At 46.4% G+C, this 11327-nt stretch overlaps 2 protein-coding genes across 2 annotated transcripts; one reads left to right on the forward strand and one right to left on the reverse strand.

The window, feature by feature from the left end:
• Nucleotides 1–3948: 3948 nt before the first annotated feature.
• On the forward strand, nt 3949–6581 carry LOC123445153 (proline transporter 1-like). Its single transcript, XM_045122095.1, has 7 exons — nt 3949–4220; nt 4325–4549; nt 4851–4945; nt 5065–5251; nt 5381–5721; nt 5825–6055; nt 6144–6581. The coding sequence occupies exons 1-7, from the start codon at nt 4112–4114 to the stop codon at nt 6291–6293; spliced, it is 1338 nt and encodes a 445-aa protein (XP_044978030.1). The 5' UTR covers nt 3949–4111; the 3' UTR covers nt 6294–6581.
• Nucleotides 6501–10911, reverse strand: LOC123445154 (E3 ubiquitin-protein ligase RGLG2-like). Its single transcript, XM_045122096.1, has 11 exons — nt 10230–10911; nt 9316–9400; nt 9089–9229; nt 8894–9007; nt 8715–8812; nt 8091–8170; nt 7896–8001; nt 7649–7776; nt 7354–7540; nt 7181–7237; nt 6501–7062 (listed from the first exon to the last, which is right to left on the reverse strand). The coding sequence occupies exons 1-11, from the start codon at nt 10548–10550 to the stop codon at nt 6982–6984; spliced, it is 1398 nt and encodes a 465-aa protein (XP_044978031.1). The 5' UTR covers nt 10551–10911; the 3' UTR covers nt 6501–6981.
• Between the last annotated feature and the right edge of the window lie 416 nt (nt 10912–11327).

The following is an 11327-nucleotide window of genomic DNA, read 5'->3' on the forward strand; positions in this document are numbered from 1 at the left end:
TCTGCACAGTTCTATCAATTGCTCGGCAGTAATTTGTTCACCCACCGTCTACTTGCTTTCATGAGAGAAGCCACTAGTAAACACTACGGCCCCCGGGTCTATTCACATCCATCGTTTACAACTCCGCTTTTACATTGTTTTGTTACTTTGTTATTTTCAGTTCTCACTTGGCAAACAATCTATAAGGGATTGACAACCCCTTTTATAGCGTTGGGTGCAAGCTTTTGTGTTTGTGCAGGATCTTAAGATACTCTTCCGCCGGATTGATACCTTGGTTCTCAAACTGAGGGAAATACTTATCGTCGCTGTGCTACATCATCCTTTCCGCTTCGAGGGAATACCAACGTGCCGTAGTAGAAGTATTTCTGGCACAATTGCGAGGGATACACAACAAACATCAGACAACACATGCTAAATAGTGATCACTATGATTATGGAGTTGGCTAAAATTATACAGTATACATGCCACTAGTGCATAGGTTGAGCGCTGATAACCTTCGCGCAAATATCTTGGTAAGATTTGCTAACTACACTACTATTATGTAAATTACATTGCTAATTATGTTATTATTTAAATCACATTGCTAACTAGGTTACTATTATGTTCTTCAATAGAAACTGCCAAAGGACGTTGTGCCTCCGTTGATGCATGTCAAAGGTGAGATGGCAATTATTTGTCGTACGAGTGTAATTTTCATTTTTTCCATACTCGACTCAGTGTAAACCACAAGGAAAACTCCAAATTGAAGCATGGAGAGAAATAAAGAAAGATTGCAAGCCACAAGTTGAATATCATTGGATCTCTTTGCTTCATCATGGAGACTCAAGTTTTTTTTGTTTTATGACATTTTACCTAAGAGAGAGGAGGTCCTATGAGATAGCAGTTTTTTTCATTTACTACAATATTTAGTAGTCGTTAACTTGGCATGATTAAGATGATGATGAGTTGTTAAATGATTAAGAAGATGATAAGTTATATGAGATATATTAGATTAAGGTGGATAATGAGCTATTATATGACATATATTAGATTAAAGTGGATGGATGCAAGTAACCACGTTGAATTAGAGGAAATATGATGTTATGATTCACACGCTCATATTTTCCTCTAATTCAACTTGGCATCTTGCATCCATCCACTTTAATCTAAATGTTGTTTTTTCGACAAATTTTATTAATGATGCATATTAATAAATATAACCGTGTGTAAATATAATATAAATATAAAAAATAAATATGCACGGTTAGTAGTGGCGCGGGGTACATGTCCACGCTGCTAGTAGTTAGCAATAGCGTGGGTGCAAAACAACACTATTAATACATTAGTTAACAGTAGTGTTGTCCTGGCCCATGCTACTGCTGACTATTAACTGCAGCGTCATATCAGTAGCATGGGCCTCGTGCTATTCATATATGAAAAACCCGCGTTGTTATTAGGCTTTTCCCTAATAGTGTACCTTCCATGCCTTTAAATGGTGTTGAGCTCCTTTTCAGCGGTCAGCAAAGCTTTGTTAGATCAAACTTGATTACGTCCCAAAAATGTTGTTCGAATTAGGATTAAACCCATCAGGTCGAGGGGATGTACCGTGGGCCATTTTATACATCACTTCTTTAATTTCCTCCAAAAAGAATGTTCCAAAAAAATTCTCTGCAACTCCTTTAGAAATAGTTTTGGTGATATCAATTTTCAAAGAAATGGTAGAAACCTCAAGATGTCCAAAGATATTTTTTTGTGCTCCCTCCATCCCAAAATAAATGACTCAAATTTATACTGAAATTAGTACAAAGTTGAGTCACTTATTTTGGGACAGAGGGAGTAGAATTTAGTTTATACTCAATTAAATTTCTCTCGCCTTTAACCATGCCCTCTTCTTGATATATGGAGTTAATTATGTTTTTCTTGCACCTACCGTTATACTTAGCATGTAAATATTTAGTATTTCCCTCTCCTTCAAGAATAGTAATTTTTTGGCTCCCCGTTTCCATTTATGTTATCCTTCTTCATAATTCTATCCAATTTAGCCTTACTCATGCCTCATATTAGTAGTTAAACCAAATAACTCACAATGTTTGTCAATATTATCTCATTTGAAAAGAATTTCTTATTTAAAATCTTGTATGAAGCATTCATATTTTGGTTCCATCCTTTCAGCTTAGACGTGACTTCTGTCAGCCTACTCAATGTTAGTACCTGTCAAGGTGGGGTCCAACCAAGCATCAATTACAATTTTTTGAATCCCCTCTCTTAAAAACCAAGAGTTTTTGCATGTAAAAACTGAATTAGTTTTAGGCACATCACCAGAGTCTAGAACTAAAGGTGTGTGGTCAGATTTTTCTCTAACTAGAGTAGTCACCTCATTCAGGTGATAATTTTCATAAATTAATAAATCTATAAATTTGATGATCTTTTTTTCATAAATCATGTTCCTACTACTTCGCATAAAGCCACTAGTTTCACATAAAAATATCTATTGGGTAGTGACGAAGCTACGTGTAGTTTTGGGGTGCCACTGCCCCCCCCCCCCCCCCACCCCTTTCGGTCGTAGGCTAATCAGTGAAGGAAAATAATAGAGGGTTAAATTAAGGAGAGTTTAGTCATTTGCCCCCCTCCCCCTGCGGTCGTAGGCTAATCAGCGAAGGAAAATAATAGAGGGTTAAATTAAGGAGACTTTAGTCATTCCCCCCCCCCCCCCAATTTTTTTTATGCTAGCTCCGCCTACTAGGAGAGGCGGAATAGCCACCTAGGATAAATCTTGGGAATAACTGTCATGAAATTGGACTAATGCTTAAGATTTTGTAAAACCATTAAGTTTTTGTAACGCGTCCCTCTTGGACCCATGCAAAAGAAAAGAAAAAACATCGAGTGTGAAGTTTTGGAGGACGGGGGACATTGGAGGATTTTATTTCAAAAGATTCAAAAATAATCATACGCTTCAAAAAAATCTGAAAAAAACAAATCTGTGAAAACTAACACATATTCACAGCGGATCTGTAAAATTCCGTTCAAAAATATTATTGTCTGCAAGCTGCACAAAAAAAATCCCAGCCCAACAACAACAAAAAAGGGGCCCGTTTTTATTATTTTTATATACGCCATGTATGAAAGTATATTATTAAGAAATTGTTCCTCAACGTGTTATAAATGTATTTGTGTATGCACAATTTTTTTGATTTTTGTTGTGATGTGGAACTATGTTTTTCTTGAAGTCCTCCATAAAACTCGTGCTCCATTTGCACTTTTCGAAGAACATCGCCCTTGACAAGAATCACCCACAGGGGATCGGCAGCCTTGCGCGTCACCCAACTTCCCTGACATTTTGGCCTAACGGAAAAGGCCTGGGCATACCATGCCGCCGACCGATCGATCGATCTCAAGTGGCGCGCATGACGACGTTGCAAGTTACAACTTACAACTGCGCACGCCATCGACTGCATGCTATGGCTGCACGGCCACCCGATCGGCCGGAGCAGCGCCACATGCTACGGTGGCTCCATCACGTGCTGCTCCTGGCCAGACACTTAATCATTTATTACCCGGTAATCCACTTTTCAGCAACAACTAAATTAAATTGACGGACACGCACCAGGTTTAAATAAATGAGTATCCCAGACAGATTCCAAACTTGTGTGTGGATTCGTGTTGATCCAATGCCATAGGAGTATCGCGTTTAATAAGATAGCAGTATCACATCACCCAACTCGAAAAAGAAAAGATGTCACATCCGATCCATCATTTTATTGCCACTTGCAGTTCAATTTAATCAAATTTGCACCTAGTAAGATGTTTTCAAGGGAGGGGGGCCTGCGCACGCACTCGCGCACTGATACCTCCGTCCTCGTGCTGAGCAGGCCGAATCTACTAGTGCATCGCCTTTACTGTATCCTGGCAACGACATGCATGATCACAGGACCTTTTGTGACCTCACCTCACTCCTTGGTCTATATATCATGGCGCTTATATGAACTGTTAGGCCACATCCTTCTCCTCCTGCCTGCCTGCCTAGGTTCGTTCCAACAGATTCGCCCAGCACAGATCGACGACGTACTACGGAATTGCACTCGATTTAATAAGACGCGGGCGGCGGAAGAGAGAAGCGATCGGTTGGCAACAATGGCTTCCTCGTCGCTCGACACGGAGGCGGGAGGAGCGCAGCACAAGGCCGCCGGCGGCGACAGCGGCGGGTACACCACCGCAGCCACCGCCCACGCGGTAGACACAGGTACGTTCGTGTCGTGTGAACGTCGATTCATCAAGCTTGTTGATTTCGAGATGCATGGCAATGGGATGATGCATGCATAAGAGTAAGTAGTATGTGCGTTGCAGATTCATGGCAGCAGGTCGGGCTGCTGCTGGTGACGGGGTTCAACTGCGCCTACGTGCTCAGCTTCTCCAACCTGATGATGGTGCCGCTGGGGTGGGGGTGGGGCGCCGCCTGCCTGCTGCTCCTCGCCGCCGCCGCCTGGTACGCCAACTGGCTCCTCGCCGGCCTCCACGTCGTCGACGGCCAGAGGTTCATCCGCTACAGGGACCTCATGGGCTTCGTCTTCGGTACGCACTCTAGCTAATCGCGCGCGTGCTAGCCAGCTAGGTCGACTCACTTGATAAATCAGCCGACTGAAACTTATAGAAATTTCAAGCAACTGATCCGCAATAGCCAGTTCCAAATTAAATTAGAAAAAAATCACCAAGCTTGTCTATATATGTTATCCTCATGAACTGAGCAATATGCATGACGTCGGTTCTTTGCCGGATTGTTTCTGCAACGTATGCCATGATGGTGTATGTAACGGAAAACGAAATGCATCCGGCACGACCTCATCATGCTCTGCTTTGTTGTGCGTGTATATAGGGAGGAAAATGTACTACCTCACCTGGTTCCTGCAGTTCACCACCCTACTCCTGGGAAGCATGGGCTTCATCCTACTCGGCGGGAGAGCACTCAAGGTTTGCCATTCAGCATGGCTAATTAGTCGATCATGAGTCATAACAGCTAGCATTAGCACGAGCAAGTTGCACGATTAACTAACAAACCGAGTCGACGTGCGTGCGTTGCTTTCCGGCAGGCGATCAGCGCGGAGTTCACCGAGACCCCTCCGAGGCTGCAGTGGTTCATCGCGGCGACGGGCTTGGTCTACTTCGCCTTCGCCTACTTCGTGCCCACCATCTCCGCCATGAGGAACTGGCTCGCCACCTCCGCCGCGCTCACCGTCACCTTCGACGTCGCGCTGCTGGCCGTCCTCGTCAGAGACGGTAAGTAACCAACCGACGACCACCACCACGCATACATACATACATGCATGCATGCACTCCATTCCATTCGACAGCGACGGCGAGAGCTCGGCTCGCCGTCGCCGTAACGAACCGTATGTATGTACGCAGGTCGGTCGAACGAGCGGCGGGACTACGGCATCCACGGGACGGGGGCGGAGAAGGTGTTCAACGCGCTGGGCGCGGTGGCGGCCATCCTGGTGTGCAACACCTCGGGGCTGCTGCCGGAGATCCAGTCGACGCTGCGGAAGCCGTCGGTGGCCAACATGCGGCGGGCGCTGGCGCTGCAGTACACGGTGGGCGCGGCGGGGTACTACGGGATCAGCGTGGCCGGCTACTGGGCGTACGGCGCCGCCGCGTCCGAGTACCTGCCCAACCAGCTCTCCGGCCCGCGCTGGGCCTCCGTGCTCATCAACGCCACCGCCTTCCTCCAGAGCATCGTCTCGCAGCACGTAAGAGTAGTAATTTCAAACAATCCAAGTTAGTACGTAATAGCCAGCCAGTAGGTACATACGTAATGCTGGTGGTGGTGACTGCGTGCGTGCACGCATGCAGCTGTTCACGGTGCCGATCCACGAGGCCATGGACACGGGGCTGCAGAGGCTGGAGGAGGGCATGTTCTCGCGCTACAACATGACGCGACGGCTCTTGGCCAGGGGGGTGCTCTTCGGGGTCAACATCTTCGTCACCGCGCTCTTCCCCTTCATGGGCGACTTCGTCAACCTCTTCGGCTCCTTCGCGCTCTTCCCGCTCACCTTCATGTTCCCCAGCATGATCATCCTCAAGGTAACTTCTTCTGTTACAACAAGCAGCGACCAGCAGTGGTGCCAGGATGGCCCAAGGATTTGTGACGACGGTGTTGTTGAGCGTGCAGATCAAAGGGGAGTGCGACGGGAGACCGGGCAGGCTGTGGCACTGGGGCATCATCGTCGTCTCCTCGGCCGTCGGCCTCGCTACATCCGCCGCCGCAGTCAGATTGATCCTGCATAACGCCAGCGTCTACCGCTTCTTCGCCGACACCTAGAGCACGGCTATATATCCCGCCACGCAGGATGATGATGCATGCGCCCAACCGTGACATAACATTACTAGTACTACCATCAGACCATCGTACGTATCCATGTCAATTCCTTGGCACGTTTAACATGACAAACGTGTCACTAAAATAGTACTACTGCTAGTATAGTCATAGTAGCAGTACTGACTAGTGAAACGCGTGCATTGGACGCCATTTGAGCAAGAAGCAACTTCCATTCCGAAACGAAAACCAGAGATAAAATAAAATAATGCCACTTCCCCTTGGAAGAGATCACTGCGGATTTGTACAGACGCATCAATCAAAAAACAAACATATCCCGGCCGGGCGAAACGGCGGCTCACATCCATATCTACACACTTGCAAGTACCACACACAATTTTTGCTGGATCCATCAGCAGCATTTTCTCGTTTTCTCATGGCAATGGCCATTCAACACCTGCATCTGTTTCTTACGCTGGAGTTTGGATCATTCTTGCCTGGGTGTAGATACTCGAGGCGTCCCCTGCTCCATCTTCGGAGCGGCAGGTCATCATCGGCCCTGCAGAACTCAGCCCCGAGAGCCGATCGAGCCCTTCATGGACCGAGCTCGGAGAGCTCTCAGTCCATCGTCCGGTGTGGCAAAGGATGGTCTCCAGTAATTCCACCCAGTCGCGATGATCCAAACCACCACTTGCTAATATAGTTTTATCCTGGTGGTGATTGGGCTCCGGCAAATTGGGCATGATTCCAAAGTCTGTCCACATTCACAGCAGGTCTGCAAAGCGAACGCCACTTTGTTAGAAATGATGTTTGACGATGACGTTTCAACACACACGCACAAAACAAGAAAAATGATTTCCCAGGAAGCAACAGCAATGCGCTAATCCACTCACCTGGTGTCCACAGCCAAAAGCCATGTCTTTCGGGTTCACAAGGCAGATAGGGCACACCTGCAGATGAGTAACAATATGTTAGTAAGACACCCGAGACTGCAAATTTTCTGCATAAAGAAGTAGGAAATCCAAAGATCAAGCAACATCTGAAATCACGACAGATGAAACTTTACCTGATTATCATAAGCAGAAGACGGTGCAGCAGGGGCCGCCCTATGTGCACCTTCATAGGGAGGATACGCCGATGAAGATGTACTAGCCTGAGGTTTACTAAAGCTTTTAGTTCCATAGGAATAGGCATCGTGGCTTCCACCAGGAGGAGGCAGAGGAACTCTTTCTGGAGCCTTCATAGAGCGACGACTGTTTGCCACATTGACAAAGTTAGCGCATACTTCATCGGTATAAAAAAAATCAATAGAACAAGGATGTAGTGCACTTGAAAGCGGTGGGGCGGGGTGGAGCATATACCCTAATATTCCTAGTTCCACAGTTGCTTTGTACTGTTGTGGTATCTCCATCAAGGCTGAAAGTGCAAACGCTGCCTCTTTTCTTGATTGTGGCATGTTTTTAGACATTATCTCCGAGAAGTTCACAAACTAGACAAGTAACAGATTCTCAGTGTTACAATGGCGTCAGTCAGTCAAGGTTCAGAAAAGGAAAAACATATGGCATCAATCATATCAGATCTTTATCACTACGTTCCCGTGTCACTTACTTGAAAATTATCAAAAGCCCGGGCAGGAATGTTGTCATCAAATTCCTTCATCATGTCCCATGGGCCATCACCAACTCCTACTAACACAATAGATAGCGGCAGTTCACTGCAAACACGAACAAAAAACTGAAGCAATAAGCAACATCACTATGAACATATCAAAACATTATGACGAAGGTGATATGAAGGACTAACCTGGCCCTCACAATGGCATCAACAGTCTTTTGCTCTTGGGAACTCAGCTGCCCAGATGCAGTATCTACACTCCTTGTAACCTAATTAAAGTACACAAGTTAACAAGAGAACATAAAGAACATATCCAGTTTTGAGGTTTATACAGCCAGAGAACATGGAAAATATGATAACTGCAAGTCTGAACTATTTGATCAAATGCGAAGAGAACAGTTTGACACTACAGTACAGGGTACATATTGCAGATTAATAAAAGAAGGATGCATATCCTGGGAGAATACGATTTCGCAAACACATAAATATCGAGTTGAAGTTATTCAAAAGTTATACAGCTTTTACCAGACATAGGAGTTTGATATTGAAATAAAAAGTTATACAGCTTTTACCAGATATAGAAGTTTTCTTCTGTTATATGTTTATTATTGTACATACCAACACTCCAGAAATGCCTGTGTTAACAGAAAAAAAAGCATCTTGCAGTTGGAATGCAACAATTCTACATGAAGCATCTGAATTATTAGCAAACAGATATGCATACAAACAGACATGCCCACTGCTCAGAAGTCAGAACTAGCAACTGTGCAATTACATGTACCATCAGAAGAGGGTAACGTGTTAACATGGTACCTGCCCATCAGCAATTATCAGCAGAACATGGTACTGCCCACCACTTTGCTCCACGATGGTCATAGCCATCTCAATTATTGGTGCAAAAGATGTCGGTCCTGTTCAAAATCAACATTAATACTCAGAACTAACACACCAATCGAACCTACTTGAAAGACAATAGGGTAACTTAAGCTTACCAGCCAAGCGCAAATGTGGAACGAGTTCCCTGTATCGCTCAAGGGCTTCTGAGAATCCATTGCAAGGTCTCTCATCAGGGTAAAAACAGAATACGTCTTGGTCATGTGTTGATGCTGAGAAAAGTAAATAAACGGGTATGATTTAGATAAATCGTCAGAGTGGTGAGAAATGGTCAATTATTGCACGATCTTTACCATCTCCAAATCCAAAGCAGGGAATCAAGTTATCTTCATCAAATTTAGACAATGTCTGTCCAAGAATCGAGATTCCTTGTTCATAAGGATTTGGTACACTGCTAATGTGATGTAAACTACGTCCATGGAAGGAGAATTTTCCTGATAAAGGAAACAAATCATTAGCATCAGGATCAGTGGAGCTGATTATTGACAAATAAAGCAAAAAGGTGGTTCACAGCACTAACCTGTCCATTCATTGCTCTTTGTGAAATCAATACCTACAATGAGATTAGAAGACTCAAGTCCAGCTTGAGCTAGAGCATCGGTAACCTGCAAACACACAACCAATATTTAACATTCCGAATTTTGAAAAACAATCGTTCGCTTATGTGCCTGACTCTTTACTCGTCACTCTGAAGCCAGCATACAGAAAGAAAGCCAGAACCTAACAGAAGTTGGTGAACAAACTTTTGATTGATAAACTACTAGTTGCAGTAAGAAATGTAGTGGGCCATACTTGCCATAGGGAAGTATGATGTAGTACAGATTTAATCAGGAAAGTGAAAGAGTCATTGTCAGACAAACTGCACCACTTTGTGACAATATACAGGCATCTACCCGGCACATTCGGTGACTGAGACTCCCAGAACTTGAGGCGATAGATTATTGCCACTCATGGTCATTATCCTGCTTGAGAAGACCAAGCAGCATACACCAACTAGAAGCAAAGACGATACAGCAAGTTGCCAACCACGCAATAAACATTTTCAATTGTTCTATAATGAGCAGTGACCACCAAGGAATTCCATTATCGTGTGCGGGAATCCCTCATCAACAGTGATTGATGGTTGACCAGGAGATTAACTTGTGATATCCTCTTGGGATTATGCATGAGCTCAATCCGGTTGACCAGCTAATGGAGCATCCCGAACTCTCTAGAAAACTCGAACCGGCTGCAGATTGACAGCACAAATCGGCGACGCCACCATCGTCCCAGCGATCCTAAGATGCGAAACTAACCAGGGACTTGGATCCCACGCACCAATTCACTATTCCGATCTGCGTGCCCAAATCCAGACGAACACGCACGGAACCGCGGCCGCTGCTTATAAACTAAGATAAGAATCCAAAGGAGGCCCGAAATCTCGCGCGCGCATACCTGCTCCACGGACTGGAAGTCGTCGGCGATCCGCGAGTAGCGCCTGTCGAGGCGCGGCTTGCCGGCCCGCGCCGGCGCGGGCTGCGCGGCGACGGGCGCGGGCTGGTACGCCGGGTACGGCGCGGCGTAGCCCCCCTGCTGCGGCGGCGCGCCGTAGTACCCGCCCTGCGCGTCCTGGCCGGCGCCGTAGGGGTACCCTCCTCCCGGCTGGTCCCACCGCGTCGCCGTCGCCGGCTGCTGGAAGGACGAGGAGTGGGCGTACCGCCCGTTCCCGTTCCCGCTCCCCTCCCGCGACTCGCTCCTCGAATGCCCGCCTCCCATGCCCCTCTCTAAACTGCCTCTCCGCCCCTCGTCTGAAGCAGCAGTAGATGGGTATATATCTCCGCAGATCAAACCGCGGTGGCGGCGGCGGAGGCGGCTCCTGTGCCAACGGCGGCGCGCGGCGGACGGCTTGCGGGGTCGCGAGGATGCTTCGTGCGTGCTTCGTCTGGCCGCCTGCGTCGGCCCCGTCCTGTAGTGTGCTGCTGGGGGCCGCTGTTGGCTTGGCTGACGGTGGTTGGAGTTTTGATTTCGCTGGGTGACTTTTTCGGCGAGAGAATGCGTCGGGTAGTATCACGGGGAACGGAAGGCTGGATGCGGAGGGTATATATGAATCCATCCATCCACCGGGTTCGTTCGTGCGGTCCACATCCCACACGTCTAGCGCTCACGTGCAAGAAACCTCAACCGAGAGGAGGAAACTGCTCGCCACCTGCTGCAACTGCGCTCTTGCTACGTGGAATCTTCGCATCGGGGTCCTCGAAAGCGAGTGAGCTTTTCCCCCCGGATCCCCGTTTAGCGCATGTTTACCTTTCGAAAGATAGGCGAGCAACAAATCACGTGGGAAAAAATTACTCCCTCCGTTCTAAAATTACTGTCTTAAGTTTATCTATAAAAATAAATGTACGTAAATATTAAAACGTGACTAGATACATTCATATGTAGACAAATTTAAAACAATAATTTTAAAACGAAGGGAGCACTACGTACTACTAGATGGATCAATAATGACACGCAGATGTTCAATCAGATTTTATTTCAATCGTTGTTGTTGAATTC

The sequence above is a fragment of the Hordeum vulgare genome, chromosome 3H, assembly GCF_904849725.1.
Source record: "Hordeum vulgare subsp. vulgare chromosome 3H, MorexV3_pseudomolecules_assembly, whole genome shotgun sequence".
Taxonomy (NCBI): Eukaryota; Viridiplantae; Streptophyta; class Magnoliopsida; order Poales; family Poaceae; genus Hordeum; species Hordeum vulgare.